Source organism: Centroberyx gerrardi, chromosome 14, assembly GCF_048128805.1.
Source record: "Centroberyx gerrardi isolate f3 chromosome 14, fCenGer3.hap1.cur.20231027, whole genome shotgun sequence".
Lineage (NCBI taxonomy): Eukaryota > Metazoa > Chordata > Actinopteri > Beryciformes > Berycidae > Centroberyx > Centroberyx gerrardi.
In genome coordinates this window covers 27701142-27724987 of record NC_136010.1, presented here as the reverse complement: position 1 = coordinate 27724987, position 23846 = coordinate 27701142, and the positions used below count along the sequence as shown (strand labels likewise).

General features: G+C 41.9%; 1 protein-coding gene across 1 annotated transcript in view; it reads left to right on the top strand.

Moving 5' to 3' along the window:
- cfap74 (cilia and flagella associated protein 74) overlaps window positions 1-23846 on the top strand; it is a 47937-nt gene that overhangs the window by 19697 nt on the left and 4394 nt on the right. The window contains exons 19-32 of the mRNA XM_071896383.2: window positions 1820-1942; window positions 2055-2176; window positions 8588-8716; window positions 14021-14108; window positions 16111-16284; window positions 16385-16518; window positions 16836-17058; window positions 19149-19283; window positions 20138-20298; window positions 21108-21242; window positions 22056-22165; window positions 22305-22360; window positions 23034-23153; window positions 23388-23543. Coding sequence (XP_071752484.2) covers window positions 1820-1942; window positions 2055-2176; window positions 8588-8716; window positions 14021-14108; window positions 16111-16284; window positions 16385-16518; window positions 16836-17058; window positions 19149-19283; window positions 20138-20298; window positions 21108-21242; window positions 22056-22165; window positions 22305-22360; window positions 23034-23153; window positions 23388-23543 — 1866 coding nt within the window. The remainder of the gene's footprint in view (window positions 1-1819; window positions 1943-2054; window positions 2177-8587; window positions 8717-14020; window positions 14109-16110; window positions 16285-16384; window positions 16519-16835; window positions 17059-19148; window positions 19284-20137; window positions 20299-21107; window positions 21243-22055; window positions 22166-22304; window positions 22361-23033; window positions 23154-23387; window positions 23544-23846) is intronic.

Sequence of the window (23846 nt, the reverse complement as noted above, 5' to 3'; positions counted from 1 at the left end):
ACACATTTATTCATGAATTGAGAAAATGGGACAGTTGAAACTGGGTAAAACTGGGTGAAAAACTTTATACCTGAACATTTTTTCACAAATATTTATCCACGTTTACAGGTGCTTTTCAAAGTCACTTTTTTACACCGATATGTCAGTTTGCCAATATTGGCCTTTTATTGTGTATCGGCCAGTCAGTGTCATCCACTTCCAATATGATGGATATGATGCAGATACGATTGATTACATATTTGTTGTAGAATTGATCTACACTGCTTGTCTATGGGAAGCCCTTAACTTGAGTTGATTCTAATGAGACATTTTGATCAGATTCCACACAAGTATTAGTAATAGTAGTACTAGTGTCCTGGGCGTAAATGGAGAGTTTTAGTGTCCCATAATAAATATTTCAGATGTTTCACAGTATGAAACTTGGAGGAATCACTGAATACTTGTAATTAAAAAAAAATTGTTATGAAAATGGTCAGATAAGATATAAGTTAAGTTTTTGGCAGCTTCGATCCAAAAGTATCAGTATCGGCCTTTAAAAACCCATATCAGTCGAACCCCTGGTGTTTTTATATGGATTGCAGTGCTTATCTGTGGACTGTCTGCTGTTTGTTTATTTGCTATAGAAAAGTGCCAGCCTTGATGTTGCTCGGGTGCATGCGCCACCTCCCCCCATAGTTTTTCCCCTAATGGAGAGACACATCAGGCTGTATGTGCTCAGACTATTATCTCCCTCCCTGCTTTTCTGTCTAGTTTTTTTCTCACTGATGTCATGTGTGCCCGCCGGCCCATGTGAAGTTCTGTTGAGTTGATCTGGGTTCATTACGTCTCTCTGGTGGGGGGTAATGGTGCGGCGCCTCTCCCTCTGCGCTGATTATGTGTGTGCGTGTATTGCATGTGCTGGCACGCCGACGGCTGTAGCGTCGATTGTCATTTTGACTGATTCTTTCACATTGCGTGGATGAGGGCTGGTGTGTGTGTTTGATGGCGGATTATCAGGCGAGCTATTACGGCCCCATTATTTTGAGCAGGGTCGCTGTATGGAAAGGCTTTTTGTTTTTGTTTTGTTTTTCAGTTTTTATTATTGCTCTCACCGCCTCGTCGCTGTGTAGCGGAGCGGACGACACGCACTTTGTTTGCGTTCCGTTTGAATTTGCACATCTGAGTAACTTCATCATTAGTTTCCCACACATGGCTAGTAGAAATGGTCTTGTGTCATGAACTGAAACGGTTAAGTTAAACTCTGTCCACACTAAATCACCTTCAAAATTCAAACAGAGAAAGCTCATGAAAAGTAAAAAGGCTTCAACAACTATTTCAGTTTAAAGATTGAGTCCTGTGTAAATATTCTCAAAAGCATGCAATAGTATAAAGGGACACTCACAAAGCTGACTTGTCATTGCATCATCTCAGACATAAGCATAAACATATTTTTGCTCATTTTGTGCAAGAGTCATTGAAAGTTCATGAGTTTGAATTTGTCCTCTAAGCAATGTCTTCAGCAGACACTGAATCCTTGTTTTAATTTAAGCTCAGTGAAATGATCATAGTCTCAATTTAGAATACTATTGGGAAAATCTCTCTTTCAAGTTAATTGGTTGTTTTAGTTGTCTACTTAGTAGAATTCATTAGTTTTTCAGGGAGTCAAGACCAAAAAAAACAGATATACCACCAAATATCTAATACACCAAAGGCTGCAGATAGAGGAAACAACTACACCCATTATCGAGACCAGGTAGAGTTCAGATATAATCAAAGTTAAATATGTCTTAACAAACAAAAGTATTTGAAAATCAGTGTTTGCCTGTCCCATTTGATGTAGGTGAGAGAGGGGGAGATCGGACCTTTTGAAAGCGTCAAGCTGGAGGTCGTGTTCACACCAACCATTCCAGGGGAGGCGAAGCTGGACTTCCACATCAAATTCTCCGACTTCACTAGTAAACCAGTAAGACTTAGCATCTTCATCATATCATGAATGCCATAATGTGAATGGTTTTTCAAGTTCTGATCTGTAGACATTGGACATGGCTTCATTCGCATCATAAATCTTCTCACAGATACCTATCATGGTGAGGGGCGTGGCGGATAGTGTGCCTGTATGGGTGGCTCAGCCCAGCATTGACCTGAAGATCTGCATGTTTGACCACCTCTATCAAGACAGCATCATGGTCCAAAGCAGGTGGGTCCCAGAGCCTGAGGTTGTTGTCATCTGCTGGTTGTAATCTGCTTCTGGTGGCTTGACTGAGGCATCTGAACAAGGAATTACAATAGTAGAGACACGAGGAGAAAAAAGCAGGAACTCATCTTTCCAGATCTTGGAAAGATAGCATATGGCGTACTTTAGCAATATTACACAGTTGGGAAAAACACAATATACATACATTTCTTTATGTAATTATCACATTTTGAATTTTTATCAAAGATGACCCCCAACTTTTTGGATGCCGACATGATGTTGGGATTCAGTCTTCACTCTTTGATTAGTTAGTTTTATGGTCGAGGCCGAAGATCAGTTTTATCCGAGTTCAGTTGGAGAAAGTTCAGGACTATTCACTCCTTAATTGCAGCCAGGAATTTCATTCAATATAGCATGGCTGCAAGAGTGAAGAAGATTTGCAAGTGCACTAGAGTTGAGACTTTGGGTCTGATCTCAGTTTGGGGTGAACGGTGCTTTCAAGTGCAATTTGAGCAGATGGTCCACAATCATACGGTAAGAGTCCTTTCTTGGAAATGACACAGTATTCGCCAACAATCTCAGGGATGTCAGTTGCCTTTCCCTGAGGTTTACCAGGCATTTTACAGGAGGTAAAAGAGACCAGAATTATTACTGCTGCGGATTTGCGTTGTCCGTAAGAATTACTGACATGGCAGATTGGGACCCGACTAAAATTACAAACATGCTCCGGTAGTGATTATATTACCCCACCTCCCCCTGTAAAACTAGTCCCGTCCAATTGGGGCTGCTAAGTTTATCAGATGACGACTGGTTATTTATTGGTTTATTATTAGTTTATGGAAAGTAGATTTCCACCTCCTTCATCTCTCAAAAAACTAGAGGCTTTCCTTCTTGAAGAACGGTCCAATATCCACTACACACAGTTCAGGATGCAGCATCACAGCAGGACAATCTGTTTTGAAGGCAAAGGGTGGTCCTGCTCCTCGTTAGATATTTGATATTCACATAATGTTTCCATTATTTTGGACACCCCCTGTATATTTTATTAGGATTAAATCCAAGGGCAAGTTGCCAATGTAATCTTTGTGCACAGTTGTCCTTAACAAATCTGAATTAAAGATGCTGTGTACTTAGGGAAATGGCCCAATCTTCCACCGTACAGAAGGGAAGGAGAAAGAAGCCAAGGTTTTGAATAAACCTGTGGGCAAGCAAAGGCATGCTGAAAATCCTCAGTGTGCACACTGAGTAGGCCAATTATGAATAGGAACAGCTGAAACATGTTTATCTCAATCTGCAGAAGACCTGAGTAACACACAATCTGAACCACATAGTCAATTATCTAATGTCATTGTAACATACTACATCTCTTACAGTGTTACAGTATTATTTTAGAGAGTGAAGTCAATGATAAGGTCATTATAACGGACTACATGTTTTAAAGCAATATTCCACTTAGTTTTAACATGGGGGTTATTTGGCTCTTGGCCGCCATGAAAACCAGAATATAAACTACTCACCAAGATCAGATGCAGCTGGACGAGTTTGTAGCGTTCAGATTTTTACTTCCCATTCATTTGAATGAGGCCATGAAAATAGACTGAAAACTGACATTTAACACATTTGTGAACAGATTCAACAACAGATCCTGCTTTTAAGACAATAAAGCAGTCCTGGGTCCTTCATTTTGCATTTCTATTCTTGGTTTACACTAAAATTAGTATTTAAATAAAAGTAGATCCAGTCTCCCAAACAGGAAGTATCTCTCCTAAATGGTATCCCTCCGCTATGTTCTCTTCTATCAATAAAAATGCTATTTGGCAAAATTATGGTCCAAAACATTGGACCCACAGTCAGTTGAAAATCACAGTAGCAGGATCTGTTGTTGAATTAAGGTTTAAGGGTTGCCTAAAAATGAAAACAAAGAGGTGCGTGCAGAAGTGACCGTTGCATGTCTTATCTCCATTTTATTTGTTGTCATGCTTGAAAACATTCCTGGAATAGCAGTTGGAAATGTGGCATGGACTGCTGATGTAGCATGCTAGCTTATCTGCCGAATGCAACACTGACACTCCCTCACATGCTTAGTCTCTGCCAAAAAAGACATTTTCACAGAAAAACGGCTCATGGAAATCCCTTAAAATTGACAGGGCCAGCTTACTTTTCAGCTCGCCGCCCATAAAACTCACTGCCTAACGATGCTCCGAACCAAGCCGGGTATTGAAATAATTCTGTCAAATGTGTGGGCATAATAAAAGAAAAAATAAGAGATGTATTAGCTGATAAATGCACCTAACCCACGGTTAAAGGGACCAACCGGTAAGCTCAGATCCCCCGCAATCCTCTTTGCTCCATTAAATGGGACTGAACAAAAGTAAATCCTTTTTGATTATGAACGTGATACATTATGATGCACACGGGGGGTTAAGAAGGCACTGGGGGCAATAACATTTGCAGGCGTGTGGTCCGCCGCCTAGCCGGGTCCTTGTGTCACGTCACACGGAGGGGAGGAGGGTTTGGGGGGTGGGGGGGTGGGGGGGAAGAGATTTGTGACAACTGCCATCTGGTGCACCAGCACACCAGCACATGTGACAACATGACGATGACAGCATCAGTGTGAACGGCAGCTTTTAGAGTCCAAAAAAAAAAGAAAAATACAAATGCTTGCACCAGCAAACCACGCAATATGTCACTGTACTTTCAAGTCAGTAATTTGAATGCCAAATAGTCAGCAGGCTTTTTTTGGGGGGGAACAATAAGAACGCATCATACAATTTGTCACTTTTTGGACAATGGATATCCCGCAAGTCATCCTCAGGTTGTGACAGAACAGCACAAAGCATCGCTGAATACATGTCTCTCTTGTCTGTGAGCCAGCGATTTGAATATTGCGTCCACTCAATGACAGAATTTTCAGGGGGCTTTTAAAAAAAAAAAAAAAAAAAAGTGTTTGACTTCTGCTCGTGAGCCAATGATTGGAATATAGTGAACATAGTTGGCAGATTTTTTTTAGGGAACAGTGTGTTTCATTTAAAATGCTCATAGCCTGGTCTTTTAAAACCTCCTCCACTGGCACCTGCTGGGGAGCTGAGCATTCCCGTCCAAGCTGATGCCACAACAAAACCAACCTGCTTTTTTTTTTTTTTTTTTTGCCTTCACAAAACCTCCTGTCCTCAATTTCTCCCTGCTTACTTCGAACAGTACATCTACCTCGTCTTAGCACAAGCTGTGTCCTTGATTTGCCTGAGGAACACAGCTGAGTTGATGATTTTGGAAATGCTTCTTCTTTTCAATTTGAGAAACAATAGAAATAGAAGATAAAGAAAAGGAGGGCTTAGGCATTATTTTGTCCAGCTGGCTGTTTGGAAGTTTATTGTGTGGTATATACCAGACGGTGCTGCATTGATGATGATGATGATGATGGTGATAACAATGATGATGCTCACAGTAGGTGTCATCATTAATGTTGATCTGACATAGGTCTCAGCTTTTTAAGAACAGTGGCATTAAAGGGTAACACCGGTGGATTTTTTTTCCTTCAGAAGAAGATATTTTCTGGCATTGTCATTCTTGTACAATATGAAAAACAACTTCCACAGAGATATAATCCATCACAGTAAACAGGAAGCCTTCGCTGGATTTGGTCAAACTTTCTGTTTTCTCCTTATTTCACTGTGCTGAGTTGAGTGTTTTCATATCAGTGCTGCATTGCATTACGCTCTGCTGCCTGTCAATCAGCTGACACCCACAGTAAGAAATGGAAGTCTCCTCCAGGAAATAATCCCTCAAAAACACTTTACTGTCACATCCATGGCTTTTTATTTGGGGCGTTTTTGTTAGCCTGGACAGCAGTTCATTTCAAGCTAGGTTTGACACCGTAAAGTTTGTATTTTAAAATGATTAATTGTTGAAAAATCGAACATTGCAGCATTGCACTGCAAAATGATTGGGGGAAATGTAGGTGTAGGCAGTAGTAAATGGACTATAACTATAAATGACACCAGTATTCTCCTTTAAAGCTTAGAAAGACGTGTCAGTGCAAAAGACAATCTTCTAAGGACTTAAGTCTAAGGAATTGTTTGCCTAAATTACAAAAATCTGCATCTGCTTCCTTAGCATGTAGATCTAAGACCAAATGAAACAAGAATATAAGTTTTAGTTAAGTTTACATAATCAGTGCTGCTAGTCACTTTTGGCCCTCTATGCCCCAAGGAAGCAAAATATGTGAATTAATGTGAGCTAATCCTTTAAATCATTAAAGGGTCTGTGAAATTTCTGGTCCAATGCTAGCCTCTATTGTTCAGCGTTGTCATGGCAACAACACTCTGCCCTCCGTAGAGTGAGACCATCATTAGCATGGTGGGCAGGTTGGACTGTTTCAGAATCAACAACAATGAACGTTCCATTATGTTTTGCCGCGCATTTTTTTTGTTCAATGGACGTTTACTGTGACTTGGAATCTGACATTACCACGATCCCGGTTGTCTGTGGATTTTCGGAACGTATCCAAGGTAAGGAGTCACTATTTTGTGTGTGAAGTAACACCACTTCCCCGGCGCATAAATGGTCTGGTCCCTTAAAATTCGAGCTGTTTGGAGGATTCTATGCATGCCGAATTTACCAGAACACCCTACCGATTAGTAATAAAGTCTCAAATCATATTTTCTGATTTTTGCCGATAACTAAGGAAAAAACAAATTGCCAGATTTTTGTACAAACCTTGGTGTGGTAGGAGGGCCTTCAAACAACAACAAAAACACACAGCCTCTGCCCGCTCCTGTGTTTTTGAATGCAGAAATCTCTGCAGCGTGCGCCATGGCTGCTCACTTTGTTTCACTCACTACCATTTGGGAACCTCTGCTGATATTTACTAGTCATATTATGCATCAGTAAAGCAGAAACATTACACATTTAACCTTTATCACTGCTTGAGAAACATACAGTAAAAACATACAGTAAAACTGGCCACAAATGACAAGATCAGCAGAATTGCCCCTGCTAATTAAAATGTCTAATTGTCCTAAATGATTATGTATCCATGAATATTCCTCCGAGAACAGTTTGAAGGTTATCATTTGGCCGGAATAAAGATAGTGACTTCATATCCCCCGAGTGTCCCTGAGAGTCCTTGCCTCGGGGAAAGAAACCATCTGGTTGACCCCACTATTCAAAGTGGGTCACTTCATTTAAGTGGGGGATTGAAAAATGGAGGGAGCGCACACGTTTGGCACTGTCAGACAATTTGGGCACAGCTCACTTATCATTCACCTTTGTATCCTTGAGGATGAAAGCGGGCATAACAACATGGCATCGGCGCATACACACGTATCACTTCCAGCGAACAGCGAGTCTCCTCAGCATGTTTGTACTGTACTAGGTGTGTGAGGGAGTGCGAGCGCGTGCCGTGGTTGGAGGTGTTGGAGAATTCCCAAGGTGACGAGCCATTTATATCACCAGCCTCAGCTATAACTGAAGCTTCTAGCCACAGGCACAACCATCTGTTGGAACTCCTGGAAATTGGGTCACCTAAATGATGAGGACTTGGGGTACATTTCTCCATACGAGGCAATTTCTGTCCGTGTCACTCAAGCACAAAGTCTCTTTTCTGTCCTAGTCGAATCCCTTAGGGTGATAAGAGGCTGGCCCTGAAGTGCCCACTGGGTAAAAGCACGTTGAATATCCATGGTTCTTTTTTACTGTCATATCAAATGAATAAACTCACCTGATTGCTACTGTTATGTTGTCTTTGTACCTTTAGTGCCAGGGGACAGTCTGGACCCATAAGTGTCAACATCAATAGCTGTGCCAATGATGGATTACAGTTTTATCTATTCTGTTGTATCACAGAGCTACTAGGAAAGGGTTTTGCGCAGAAGAGGTGGTTTGGAAATATGCTGAGGGATCCAGAGACTAAAGATCATCAAATTATCCTTGCAGACAAATAATACATTATTACTAGGGATGGGACGATATTTTGAAATTCAATATATCGCGATACAAAAATGTGACAATGCGTATCGTGGGGCAGAAAAATTAATCGTGATATTAGCTCCACTTTATTCTGCTGTAGTAATCAAAAATGAGACGGCTTGACCATCACAATTTCACAAGCTCTCCATCCAAATTATGTTATTTGCACTTTGTAATGACATTTTTAAATTGTTATTTACATTCTAGCAAGCCACTGCTTTTGCTAGAAAGATTTGTGGCTCAGAAATAAACATAATTCTGCACAGTCAGACTTTGTTGTCATTGAACTTTTATTTATTACATCGTATTGTGGTTGTATTGAATCGTGAATCCCATATCGCAAATCGAATCGTATCATGAGATAAGCAAATCGTCCCATCTCTAATTATTACAATGCACCTGGTGCGTTAGCGTAATGCTAATGAAACCACATCTTTTGTATGACAGAGCAACCACGGCCTTGAGGCTGACATTTGAGGTGTGTCCGGAAATGCGGAACCACATGGAGATCCTACCAAAGACGGGCTTCATCCAGGCTAATTCGAGCTTTAATGCCCAACTCAAGTTCCTGCCCAGGTAAGGAAGGACACACACAGAGGACACAATGATAATGGAATCAGTGGAGCATGTATAATCTTATTTTACACTGTAAGCTTGTTATGATGCTATCAACCTTTTAGAAAAGGTGCAAAATGTTTCACTCTAAAGGAGACTCGTCACAGCCTTGCAGTTATTTGACATTCCTAGCATCTTTGGAAGGGGAAACTTTTGCTGTTTTTCAAAAGGCTCTGAAACTATTGATGATATACTCTAGGGTTCAACCAATATGTTTTTTGAAGGTCAATACCAACACTAATATTTTTGGATTGAAGCTGCTGATAGCCGATATTTTGTGCCGATATTCAATGTCTTAAAATTTGACAAATTTTGTGCCAAAAATTTGCGCCCCAAAATTGTGTACATTTCACCCATAAATTTAGGATGGAAATTTAGACCATGGTACAGTTCAACTCCCCATTGAAATCCATAATGATAATAATAATAATAACTAGAAAATGTGGTCAGTAGAGCACAGACCTCCGCCATGTCTGACAACCACCTTTTGGTGATATGTCACGCCCACTACCACGCCCCCTTTTGGCCAATCGACATGAAAAGTTAATCAGTTCTTCCTTGGCCCATAAACAATCTTCATACCAAGTTTTGTGCAAATCCGTGCCCAACTTTTTGAGATATCCTGCTAACAGTCCGACGGACGGACGGACAGAGAAACACACAGACGAAGGCGAAAACATTAACTTGGCGGAGGTAATAATACTTGTGTGGAATCCGATCAAAATGTTGCATTTGAATTCTGGTTATGGGCTACTAATTCTACAATACATATGTAATAAAAGGCCAGCATTGGCCTGATATATCAGTTTAATCCTAGTATACCACAAAATTAATTTCCCTGCTTGATTAAAGCAAGCTGTGGAGTCTTACAGAAATACTAATGGCAAAAATCCACAGCCAGTCAACAGCCAGCGGTTATAAAACACACTCTCTTCAACACGCTGCATGAATCCCACCCCAACACGGTGAGTGGTGTGACGTGAAGGCTTCTGATAATGGTTTCTAATGACTTTGAAGGACATGGTAATTCTCTCTACGACAATGCGGGCTCTATATTTAGATGGTGAGGCAGAGTTGAACTGCAGTTTGAATGCCAGGGGAGCAGACGGGGGACCTCCGGGGCAAATATGAGAGGCGAGCAGTACGTAAAAACTCAGCGTGGGCGCCAGTTTTCTCCTGCCCACCCTCTTTTTTTTCCCTCCAGAGTTTGGCAGCTTCGCGTATTGACAGCTGAAGAGAATTTGGCGGACAATAATAGGAGGAGGACGTTTTCTTTCCACATGACAAAAGTTATTGGCACGCTGGCTGTCGTTCAGCGGGTGGGGGGGCTGGAGGGAAAGTGGGCAATCGTCAGTAATCTGCCTCAGTGAATCAGCAGAGGTTTTAAAACGAGGATTAGGAGTAGAGCATTACTATTGCCACTGCTGAGATGGTTGCAGCGTTCACCACCGCTAGCACAGCCAAAGCTACGGCCACCACCCCCTCCCTCCTCCCTCTGAATCACACTTTTTCTCTCTGTCTCTCTCTCTTTCGCTTACTGTACTCTCTTCTCCCACTCTCTCTCACATTTTTCTTTCTTGGCCTCTCACCTCTAGCGCTCTGCTGTGCTTCGCTTTCTTTTCCTTTTTCAATCTCCACATTCCTTTAGACGCTCCATCTCGCCTTCCCTCTGAACTCTAGACTCCCTCACTTCCCCTCGAACTCCCTATACCTATTCTGTCCCTCCCTCTCTCTCTCTCTATTCTTCTCCAGTTCCCTCCATGCCTCTATCCAACCATCCACCGCTGTTTATATGTTGGCCCTGACACCGCTTACATAACCTGGGACACGAGTCCCAGTTTGCTGCACTCTCTCTTTGACAGCGCTGCTCTTCTTAAAACGCTCTAAGCCCCCAAAGAGCATCCTCCACTTAGAAAGGAAATCCTGCTGGACAGGGAAAAAAGTGCGTATCACATGATGTAAATGTTTATGCAAAACATACGGTGGATTGAAAAAGAAAAAAAAAACCTTGTCTTCAGCATATATTATACGCTAGCGCAGCAACCGGTGCTGTGTGTTCTTTTATGTCTCATCTTGTCAGGGTTGGATATGAATTCTCGCCTTCCAATCTGTTGATTTGTGGTGGGTTTTCTTTTGTTTTACGCGATGGCGGTGTGTCATTTAAACTGGCAGTGCCAAGTGTGTGGAGAAGCTATGATTGGATTCCCAAAATCCTCATCACCAGCGCTATGCTCACTCACTCTCTCTCTCATCCACACACACACACACACTGTTAAATCTGGCTCCTGAAATGACTCATCGCTTCCATTCTTCAGACAGGTGTTTGTTTCCTGCCTCCCCTTCACCAGGTTTTTGGGAGATGCTGAGGACGTTCTTGGTTCACATACTGAAGGATCGCCCTCGAGCTGCCCACATCCTTCGCCATCGTTCCTTTTCTTCATCCCTCCCTGCCTGTCTTCCTCCACTTTTCTGTGTTGCCATCCTCTCTCGCTTCAAGGCCAGCGGTTCACGTCTTTGCCAACGCAGTCATGACCCCGTTCAACTTATGCTCGTAACTAGGCTTCCAGGGTGAAGCAAATCATCCAGAACAACATTTGTTTTATTATTTTTGCTACGTAAACCTGATGACAAGATGATTTGAATAGGATCCCTTTGGATCATTAATGGTTTTAGGTGTAATCTGTAAAGAGCGGAGAGATGTGTCCCGACCAGGCAGCTCCGGCTGATAAAAGGGAGATTACAAGGGTGATTTACTACAGATTTACTACAGATTACATTGAACAACTCTACCGGTACTTCGACTTATGAAGTACGCCCCTCAAACCAGCATCAGGACCCATCATCAAGCAATGAGTTGTAAGAAAACCAAAAACAGTCTTGTTACGATTATTTTTAGGATTTCTTTTGTTGGTATATTTTTTTTACCCATCCATTTCCCTATGATGAGAAATCCCTAAGCCTCTTAATCCGTTTTGTAATCCTTTTCATAATCACTGTTTTTAATGTGCAAGTGAAAGCCAAGCAGCGGTCCATATTGAAGAGGAATATATATTTCAAATATACTATTCAGCCTTTTATCAGGTAAAAGGAGGACATGAAGCATTTTCATGAAATCAAAATTCTGCTAAATATATTTGCTTGCAGGATATTGACCTATCTCTTTTTGATTATAGGTGGTCCTCAGATTACCACTTCTTAGACTTTCCAAGTTTTTAATGGGTGACACGCAAATGATTCCAAAGAGATTTTTCCCCCTTCTTAGACAGAACTAGATGAAGTTCTGCCCAGGTCTTCCAGCAGTTCCAGGTCTTCCACATATACACTAATCCTTTGGAGATAGTGCAGTAGCGCTCTAAGCAGTACTGCACCATTAGAGCAACTATTATACAATTTTACCAGTTCAAGTAATCTCTGAAGTGTCATTAAAGACTATGGACGAGAATTGCTTTTGGATGAGACCGCGGATAATCTGGCTGCAGAGAAGAGGAGTCTTTGCAGGACGTCGGCAAATTTGAAGCCTCATCCATCCGCAAATTTCTCCCTAGCATATGGGCCCGGCGACGTCCCACCAGGCTTTTCCACTCTGCCCTGCCAAGCTAATTCAAGAGTGACTCTCCAGCAGCGATTCTATTAGCAGGCAAAACAAGAGTGCTTCCTTAAATACACCCTCTGCGCTCATTGGTCAAGCTATTCCACAACATCATGGGGGGAAGAGAAAAAAAAAATCACCTCCTCTCTTCATTACTCCCCCTCTGTAAATGCAGAGATGGAATTGCAACATGCACGGATGTGACCTTTCTACACTTTCATCATAAACGGTGTTGCAGCAGAAAACAGGGATGGGGGGGCTGGGGAATATGAAGCAAACCTGTCCTCGAACCGGAATCTGACACATTTGTGGAAAGCGCTTTGCAAAACACTCATGACATGTGCAAAGCCCTCTTCAAGTGCCTTAAAACCACTGACATTCACAGCGTGAGCTCTCATGCCTTCAACGGGCATTAACGGTGTAAGAGAGAGAGACAGAGAAGACACAGTCGGTAGGAAAGACACATGAAGAAAAGAGAAAGACAGGCAAATCTTGAGGGAGGGATGTAGGTAGGGAGGAAGAGAGAGAGAAAGAGCGAGAGGAGTGGGATGGATCTGAGCTCGGTTTCCACTGCCAACTGACATTTGACCGGTGTTTACATGCTAATCAAGTCTTCGTTTGTGCAGAAATAAATATATATGTCGTCACGAGAGCGGCTCTCCGCACCGGGGATATCGACGGGCTCGTGTTTTACATAAGCTTGTGCATGACTACCGGGTGTCTTTGAATCATACTTACGTCTCCCATCACCATGGCTACAACCTACAGTAGTGTGGAGGCGCGCTCTCTCTCGCCTTCCCCGGCGATCCAATCCTAAAGTCGTGGGTTAAAGTGAAGTAACGGGTCTCTTCGGGGGTCTTGCATCTTAATTTTCCTTTCAAGAGCTTGACAGTTGGCCCCATGGCTTCTGACTGTGATGTCCTGATGTATTGAAACAATGAACAGCCTTCAACCACCCCCCCACCCCCACGTTGATGTTTCATGGTGCTGAGCTGTCGTTAGAGAATCGAAATCTGTAGTAGTAATGTGTTTGGGTGTTAAATAACTGATATTTGTTCTCTTTGTTCTCCCCTAGATGATGTGTTTATAACAAGAGTCCGCACACTAGAAATGGCTCCAATGGTGTTTATTACCACCACATGTGACGTTTCGAGCGTATGCTCTTCTTCAGACATGAGTGCATACAGAGACACACCTTACAAATACCTCTTAGAGGGGGTCAACTGACAGGTCACCTAATTCAATAGGTAGTTAGAGACTTAAAGTTAAATATATGTACAAACCCAAACAGTGCAAAGATAGTACACACAAGATAAAATTAAACAGTTTAGTACCTGCCGTCTTGTTTTTCCACTTAAATATGCCATGACATTGTGACGGTTTTACTGACCTGATGTCATGTTATATCCAAGTGGTGCCGATTGTACTTTATAGGATACCGATATAATTGTGTATGCACTCATGTCTGAAGAAGAGCATATGCTCGAAACATCACATGTGGTGGTAATAAACACCATTGGAGCCATTTCTAGTGTGCGGACTCTTGTTTGACTGTTTTTCTGTCCAGCACCTAGTATTCGTTTGTATGTGCGTGCTTTTGTATATTTAAAGATGATGTGATGCCAATTTGCATAATAGTTTGTGTTCTTATACCCGCTTTTTCGGCTCCCTCATAGATGCTCTTTATCCGAGGACGGCAAGAAGTTTTTCGACCGAGATATGGGAGTTTTGGAGGTCCCACTGACAGTGCAAGTAGCAGACCAGGTTTGTGTTACACCGAATGCTGTATACATACAGCCTGTTTTCTGTATACCTTAAAACAGTGTTCTTACGGGAGCTTGTGTCCTACTTTGTCCCTAACAGAAGCAGAGCCACTGAAGGTTGTAACCTATTTTGCTGGTAACAAGCTAAAATTATCTCCCACCCCAAGGCCCAGTTACTCCATGGACACTTAATGAGCCAAGTATAAAGGTTATTCCGCATTGTTTCGCTGAAAATGTCTCCAGAAACTCAAAACGGGAACATGGGAATCTGTGTGTTCTTTTATCATTCTATCCAGCACATATTCTTGTTTCATATATTACTAGTGACCTCACACAGATCCAGGTGTGTGTTCTTCGTGTTTTAGTTGTGTACAGCACAACTGATCAAACATAGCATTGATGTGGGGATTATTTTCAATTCAATTTCAAACACTTGCTGTTACTAGCACATTCTTCTCAAGGGACATAAATCTATATATCCCCGCCACAAAAGTCCAACTTGCATATTACAATATGAAAACAACTCAAAAGCCCTTGAAGTGAAAAATAAAGTGCTTGCAATGGGGACTGAATTCCTTCAACTCTTCAGCAGCAGCCTTCATTAAAAAAATACAAAGCAGCTGCCCTGGACATTCGTGCTGCATTCATGCCAGTCCTCTTTCTCAGTAAATTCCAAATCTGGCCGGCGGTCACCGTCCTCTTGCCAAGTCCTCACCTTCCTCTCCTTCCCCACCCAGCCCCCGTTCCCTATCTCCACTGGGCCAGGGAGAAGAGAGGGATTTGGAGGAAGCGGAGATCTGACTAAGAGCCAAAGGCAGGGCCAGGATGCTCCTGTGGAGCCCCAAAGCTGTTGCCCCCAGCCCCGGGCCCCGAGCTCCTGGCACTACACCGCGCACACACACAGACACACACACTGTTGTATGGTCACCAGACGCCACAGCAGCCAGGAAAGCGGCGGTGCAGAGAGCGGGTCCGATAAACAAGGTCATCTGCTGCACCCAGACAAGGCTCAAGAGAACATTATCTTGGAAACAGAAATGCTGCTCCTTCTCTAGATAATTTAGTTTTCTAAAGTAGGTGCGTGCTATGCATAACATACATAATCTACTGAATAGTGGCTTATCTAAAGGTGCATTAAGTAAGATTTTTACTGCCCCATAGCCCAAAATGATCATAATATTTCAGCTACAACGGCAAAAAAGCCTCATTCTCAAGCAAAACAAGCAAATGACAGATTAGTATTATTATTACAGTATTTTGCATGGTGATATATTACCTCCTCACTAGACATTTCTGTTGGATCTCTGCTCTAATTAGCTAGCTTACTCCTCTATATTGTGAAAATGTGACTTTTATATGTCTGTGAATCACAGGCTACCATGTTGCTGCAATTCCTTAGTCACCAATAGAGGTTGATAAAAGTAAAAAATTATGTAATGTCCCTTTAGGTTGACTTTGATTCATTAATTCATGTGCATACATTCATATTTGTGAAGTCACAGACTTTAGAGGGTTTTTTTTTGTTTTGTTTTTTATAAAAGAAACATCAGTCCATGCCAGTCCCATGTTCATATGGCTCCAGTCTTTGTAGAATATACTTTCCACTTCAATGTTTTTTTCTTCAAAAGAGCTGCATCTGAATCTGAAAATGTCAGATGTATAATTGATCTTTTTTTTTCTAAAGAAGAGTAATGCCAATGCTAATATCTGCGGGAAGAGGAGAACAAGTTTCGTCAGATTCATCATCTAACCATTTTTGTTCTACGGACTTGGTGACATGATTATGGCGTGAGAATGCAAGAGAATTAAAGGATCTGGATCAAATTGCAATGTTTTGTCATGAAGAGATTTCTATAGTCAATCTGGTTTTGACTTTTTAGGGGGAGCATTTTTGCTGTTATAGTAAATAAATGTACGAGGTTGACTTTTTTCATTGACGTGGCAATGTTTCACACACAAAATTGCCTAAGGTGTGTAAAGATGCGTCACCTTTGTACCATTAGGTGCGCCCTGTCTCCTTCACGGTCCAAGCAGTCATCACCTCCTCGGACCTGCAGTTTGACCGAACTAAGGTGGACTTTGGCTTCTGCTCCATCTACCAGTCGGTCAAGACCAGCGTTCGCCTCACCAACCTCTCCCTGCTGCCTCAGGACTTTGGCTTCTTGGGCGTTCCAGAGGTACTGGATTTGTAGTCGAGGTGACGAAGTATATGGATGGATATTAGAAACCTTATGAGTAACGAATTTTGGTTGTCTTTGTTGTTCTCTCACCATATAGGTTATTGAGGTCCAACCCAATGATGGCTTTGGCACTCTCCTCCCACTAGAGACCCTGGAGATTGATCTGATATTCAGTGCCAAGAAGGCTAAAGAGTATCACTTTCATCTTAACTGCAAATCTGGAATTAACAGGTAATCTCTAAACTTTCTCACTTTGTGTATAGTAGTCCATTTATAGTAATTAAATGGAGTAATTAGGATTAGACCGATATATGGGTTTGCTGATATATGGGGCCGGTATTGGCCTTTTATAAAAATGGAATCTGGTCCAGTCAGTGTCGTCCACCTCTGATATGATGGATATGATCGTTTGATTGATTATATATTTGTTGTAGGACTAATCAATACTACTGTGGTCGTCTATGGGACGCCCTGAAGCTGAATTGATTTTAATGCAACATTTTGATTGTTGCCAACCAAGCCATTCATTCCTATTGCCACGTCACCAGAGAATTCCTTCTATCGTGCCGAGGAGTTGGTGTCCGCCCTCCAGTGGAGCTGTCCCACTCCCTGGTCCAGTTTGGGGCCACGGCAGTAGGGGACCAGTCCAACGCTCTACTCTACCTGGTCAACCCTGTGGGCCCTGCAGCGCCCAGGTTGTTCTCCTTCGCCTTACCGGAGGATTCTGAGATCAGCGTCACCCCTTCTGCAGGACGGGTGCTGCCCGGAGAGGTAGTGGCACAGCTATTATTCTGCTTAAATGGATGTGAATATGGACTGTTAGGGCACGTTCACACCAAGCATGTTTGGAGCGATTTATTTGAACTCTGGAGCATTTACTCCTTTAGTTAATTCCCAGTCGTTAGGTCGCAATTACAAGCTTGTGTGTTCCGGTAGTCCAGCTGGGAAAAACTAGGGGAGAAACATGGATGCCCATAAGATTTTCTTTGGTCAACATAAAAGTTCAATTCAAGTTCAATATCTTTATTGTCCCAAAGGGACATTGGCTATGCAGTCAGGTAAACACAAGGGTAAAAACGACATGGAACAAACACTGCTATAAAAACCAAATACACAAAAAAAAAAAAACACATAAAAAGAAACACAGATAATCAACAAAAATCCCTACAATAACATGTAAAACACAACAATATAAGCATCAGAATCCCTTAATATTGTTCCCCATGCAACAGCTAATGTTAATGTCAATGATATTTGGCAACGTTAACTAGCTGGTTATCATAGTACAATAGCAAGTGAAATGTAAGTGCTTTACATTTCAAATATATATGCTTAACCATTTTCCTTTGGTGCAGGTAGCATGGCTTCCATAGCATTTGAATTATGTTGTCATAGAATATGTCATATGTACCGTATATGAACACACAGTTTATCTCTCTATCTATGTATGACCATTGCTTCTTGTGCGGAAAGAACTTGAGACTTGAGAATGTTCATCACATTTGCCACTGGAATGTTCATCCAAATGATGCCGTTGCCATGGTAACACATCAGCTTTCTGAGTCTCAGGCACCAAATCAACACTGATTTCCATGACAACATTATCAAACATTCTGTGCCAGCCAAATGACCATTCAAGAGTGGAGACTTGAATGGGAATGACCGTTCTACCAATTCAAATTCTATGGTCACATATTTTTAGCAACCCCTTCTCCATTATCCATTAATTCAAGGAACAATCTTGTAGGTACTGAAGGTTTATATTAGCAATACCCCACGTTTAATTGTATATTTTCTAGGAATTAAGGCAATCCATTTCCAGAAATGACCTTATCTTACATAGCAATTGTTCATGGCACTACCCACTTGGAAAGGGTTTATTAAACTTACCTGGACTGTACAAGAAAGTGTTTTTTGAGCTGCTACTTTGAGTTTTTAAAATTTCAATGCAGTCATAGACAAGGAATAGATTAATTCTTGGTGTGACTAGACAGGAAAGCCCTCCAGCCCCAGTTGAATACAGCACAGTTCTACAGTATCTCAGTGAGGCAAACAGCCATTACAGCTCCCATCAGCTCAGCTCAGGTGACTTTATAGTGTGATGATGCACTCTACTGGACAGCTGATAAAAGTGAACTATTGCTAGTCTGTGCAATCTACTAATCAAATCAATTTGTATGTGAATAGCAATAATGATACAAAATAATACAAAACCAATAAATCTTGGTTTTCATGGATGTAGCATCATTCCAAAGGACACACATGTAGCTTGTAAATCATTGCAGTTTATTGTAGTTAATAAATAGTGACAGTTGAATGTGATACTCAGGATGAAACACATCTAATCAATAAATATAGCAAATTCAAGCCTACAAACTGTTTTCCATTGTTTGAGTGCTTTCCTCTAGTACCATCACTGCGTATGAAGAAACAATTATTCCATTGTATTCACTTTTTTCAAGTACATAAGTGGGGAATGGCAGGAGAGATACAGTAAATACTCTGTAATTAGAACACAGAGAGATTATCAGCTTCGGTCCAATTTGACTGGTCTATGAAAGAGAAGGGTTAGACTCTTGATGGGAACGGCCTGAAGCCAGAGACTGATTGGAAATATGAAGCGGAGGATTCCAGATAATAAGTAGGCAGTTTTTAAGAAGACTGGACTTAATGGTTTGAGCTTGGAGATGATGGCCGCAAGCTCAGATGAGCTCTCAATGGGCTTAAATACAAACTGCACAGCTTACTGGACTTCCACAAAAATGCCCTAAATACAACACACTATAGTAACCAATGTCCTTGCTCTATCCTCTATCCTAAATAATTCTTCACATTTTTCCTCCATCTCTTTGCTGATCCAGAGATGCCTGGTCCAGGTAACGTTCAGACCCAGACTGTTGGACCAGGAGATCAGGGAGGAGGCGCTGCGTCTCCTCCGTCGTGCCAAGTTGCTCCGTGAGCAGGAGTTGGAGAGACGGCGACAAACCGAACAGGAGGTGAGAGGCTGTACACCTCACTACAGCTACCAGTATATTAGCCACCTAGCAGGGCGTTCACACTGCAAGCAACCTGGTAGATGGGTCGCTCTGTTCTGACCGGTTCTGGGCGGTACGAGAGGCTCCGATTGCATCGGTGTAGCGGTCTTGTGTTGTTTTGAAGAGGCACATTTTTTCTGTATTTTTGCTGCCTTGGTATTGTCATAACATTACGCACGAGTTGACATAGCTAGGTGGCAAGTGCTAATGAGGTAGCGTTAATTGAAAATAAACAGAAAAAAAAACCTCAATGCAAGCCAAGAGTAAACCAGTCGTAACCCACGAATGATGATGTCCCTGTCTGGGCCAATCAGTAACAAATATGTCACCTTGTTTTGAGCTGTAACTGTAGGTCCCCCTTGGGCCAATCAGTGTAATTTTAAATGCTGAAATGCAGCGGTGAGAAGCATAATTCCCCAAGTTTTGTCAAAATCGGATCAGTGGTGGAAAATCTAGAGATAATGAGGTGAATATTGGACTTTTAGACCCACAGTGCAATCATTTGGCTTCAGAACGCTTTGATTATGCTGTTTGGAGTAATTTTATGGTCATTTTTTGCCCTTTTTGCACCTCTAAAGAAGTGAACTATTCCTTTAAGGCAGGGTGAGGCAGGCTTCATTGCATGTTTTACAGACTGACACCCCTGAAGCTGTTGAGTAAAACATTATTCTCACTTATATTTTCATTATTCTCACTTATATCACAATAAACAAAACAATAACCCTAACCCCAGTATAGAGCCATCAATCCTGTATGTGCTCTTTATAAATATGACTTCATGTGTGTGTGTGTGTGTGTGTGTGTGTGTGTGTCACACTGAACAGGAGGTCCCAGCGGAGCCCAGTAGAGGAAAGAAAGCGCCTCAGCCTCGGCCACAAGGGAAACAGGCTGCGAATCCAAAGAACAGCAAGGTGTCGGACGGCCCCAAGACCGAAGGGCCGACCACATCCCCCAACCCTGCCTCCATCCAGCCAGGGTAGGAGGCTGAATCCCTTTGCATTCTCTTGCTTCTGTACTTTATCTTGGACAGGATCTAAGGTGGAGGTGAGGAGAAAGTAGCTAAGAATATGAAGAGAGAGCATTTGGATTCAGATTTATAACTCAGAACTCAGAGAAACTAGGCCAAAACTAGGCCAAGTTGAACTACATGGAACAACATTATTGTTTGTACATATTGTTCTTGTGTAATACCAAAATCTGATGTGATGATATGGTGGGTTTCTTCTTCTGATACTTCTTGGCCTGGAGCAAAATAATGATCCCCATGTTTGAAGGAGTTATTACAGCTTTTTCTTGCCATCTCCAATCTTATTTCTTGCGTTGTCTCACAAATTAGTTTGGAAGGCGTCAAATTTGCTGAACTTGAATGACTACACATAATAGATAACCAAAGATAATAAATATTTCAGAGCCAAAATATCAAAGGGCGGTACCGAAAGAGGAATGACTCGCTTGTTCTTGAGGCAACGTCTTCCACATCCTCCCTTAACAGCCTTTCTGTGTTGAAAAGTAGGCTAAACCCAATTAGTAACTTGAGCAGAAGCTAATTCTGACATCCAACAACAACACTGAAATATAAATTAGCTCGCAAAGCTGTACACTCACTTCCATTTCTTTTGATTTGCAGTGATTACACCATGCATTGTGCGATCTCGTGGGCATCGCCATGTAGAGCAGGAGAAAAGTTGGTGAAAATCGAGAAATCCTAGTGTGGCATGTAATATTTAGGGCCGTTTGAGTAGAGTTTGTCCATCTGTTTTATTGTGTTGACTCCTTTACTTCCAGGTCAGAGGAGTACGAGGAAGGCCGGGCCTCTCTGCTCTATTCATTCACTTGGCGCTACAGAGAATACACGATCCCCTGCTTCGTGTCAGACGGAGATCCTCCGGCAGAAGACCCACAGGCCCAGCCAGCATGGAGGTAATGCTGAGTCAGATTCCGTACAGCCAGCACACTGTAGGCCCCCGGCATGTCAGGTATGCAGGTGTTTGGTCTTCCAGTCTGGGGACTTCACTGGACCCAACAGAACTGTTCAAGTGATAATCCGCAATACTTTCATATATAAATGTCTGTTTTGCTACTTTTACATTTGCTGTTCTAAACAGCCGGTGTCTGGTAGGTCTTTGCCGGGGAAAATCATCTGGTGCATGGGAAGTGATACGTTTTACATTTCGGGTTTGTTTGGAATAAATAGAAGAAGAAGAACTGGGTAGTTAGCATGAGCAGTGATAGCCACCATGGCTGAACAGGCAAAGAAAAGAGAAACTCAAACTGCATCAACAGAAAATCCAAGCTCCACCCACACTGTTTGATTGACAGGTGATCTCTGGGAAGTGCAGTGCAGAAACACCACAGCAATGAGGGCTTAGCAACAAAGATGGAGACTAAATTTAAAAAAAACAGGAACTCACGGATTACCACCTGAACAAAACAACACTTACGTAAATATATTTCTATATCTGAGACCAAAAGAAAACCTTTCATGCAAATTCTTTCAGCATCTTACAATCCTCATTGAGTGTCAGGAGTATAGGATTCCATTTAAAAATCAGTTGTTATGAATGACTTGATATAAATCCCTGTGATCCCTCCATCTAAAATACAAGAAAAGTACTGTATGACCAAACCTGAATCATCACTCCGCTGAATCAAAGTGCTGTAATTCAAGAGTGGATGACAGTTGTTACGTTGATTCCTTGTTTCATAGCTTGCCATGTCCAATATATTTTTCAGTCCCCTCAATACTCTCTACTTGGAGCTGCATTGCCCTGCCATACGGCCCCCCCTAGTGGTGACATCGAGCAATGGACAAAACACCATACACTTCCATCAAGTGGCAGTCGGTCAGTTATTTTAAAAGTTTTGTTAGCTTGCGGGTTCATCAGATTGATGCTCGCTCATGCATTTAAAGTACATATTTCTTTGCGTGTGTATTTACTTTTCGTATTTATGATATGTGTGCTACGTTAATTCTGTTCTTAGGCCAGAAAGTGGTGAAAAAGTTTACAGTTCAGAATATTTCCAAGGAATCTTTGGATGTATCCTTTCTCCAGTAAGTACGGGTCAACAATATATTTTCTTTGTATAGTGCTTTTCTAAACGAGATACACAAAAAAACAACAACACCTATGTACTGTACTGTAAACAATGCTTTATGAAAATGGATAACATCACATTCTATATCACTGCACATAATGCTGCATTACACGTGCTCCTCTTATGAATAATCATGTAATGCAGTCCATTATCTGTGCAAAGAACTTAGAGGTGTTCTTGGACAAATAACATTCATTTCTCCCTGCCTTTTCCTCAGATGTGGAAAGAGTACTGAAATATTTTACTGAAGTAGAGGTATTCTTCACTTCAATGTTATACAAGTTGCAGTAAGAAAGTAAACATTTGTATTTCTTAAAAATACCCAAGTAGAAGTGAAAGTACAGACTTTTAAATTTGCATTACACAAAAAAACTAGCTGTGATTTGTTACTTTTCCACCACTGCTTTTTTTTTTTTTTTACCGTTTACCATAAATTACAAATGTCATTGTACTTGTAACTAAAATAAAATTTACTCAAGTAAAGTTACTATTTCTTAAAAACACTTTGTAGTAGTTTTAAAATGTTGCATTAGTCAAAAGAAGAATCAGTTACTTTTACTAGAATAGTTACAATTAGTTACTTTCAACCACTGGTTTTCTTTAACCTTTGCCAAGCTGAAGTCGTCAGTCCTGGACGTAAGCGGTCCTTTCTGCCTGCTCAACGCTCTCAGATGTATAAGACCTGGAGAAAAACACACTCTGCTGCTGGCCTTCAGTCCAACTCTGGGGAAGAAGGTGGGTCAGTTTGTTATCTCGACCCCTAAATATCAGACTGAAGTTAAATTAAACAGCCCACCCCCATCTACTGACGTTTGCCTCAGAATTAGTCATCGTCCTCTCATACCGAGCGAACTTAGATGAGAAATGGTAGAAAAGTTTACTTTCTCTGGGTGGAAATTTTCCCACTACTTTGATGAGAAATGGAAGAAAACGCACATACTGAGCCCCCTCACCCCCTCCCACCCCCAGTACCGTGAGACTCTGGAGGTGCGTAGCCCCACGATGACCCTGGAGGTGACTCTGTGCGGCGAGGGCGTGCTTCCCGTCATCACCTCCTCCCCCACCGGAGGCCTGCTCCACTTTGGCTACGCGTTGGAGAGAGAGAGCGCCTCAAAGGTCCTCAAGGTCAGTCACCGGTGTGTGTCGCGTTCACGTCGTACGGGAAGAAGTGGAAGAGCGGGTTGAACTCGGAAGCGTTGTAGCGTGTTGCACTCTTTGGGACGTCCACATCCAAAATCATTTTTATTAATTTGCTGCCATGTTTGCTGCCTGTGTTGACACCTGACACACTTCTGCTATTTTTGACATCAGACCCCACATAAAATTCTCATGTCCTACTTGTAATTACCACTAGGAGGCAGATTACTTAGGGTTACTTACAGTATGATAATGATGAGTTCATGTCATATCGGATTTGCCGTAAATGCG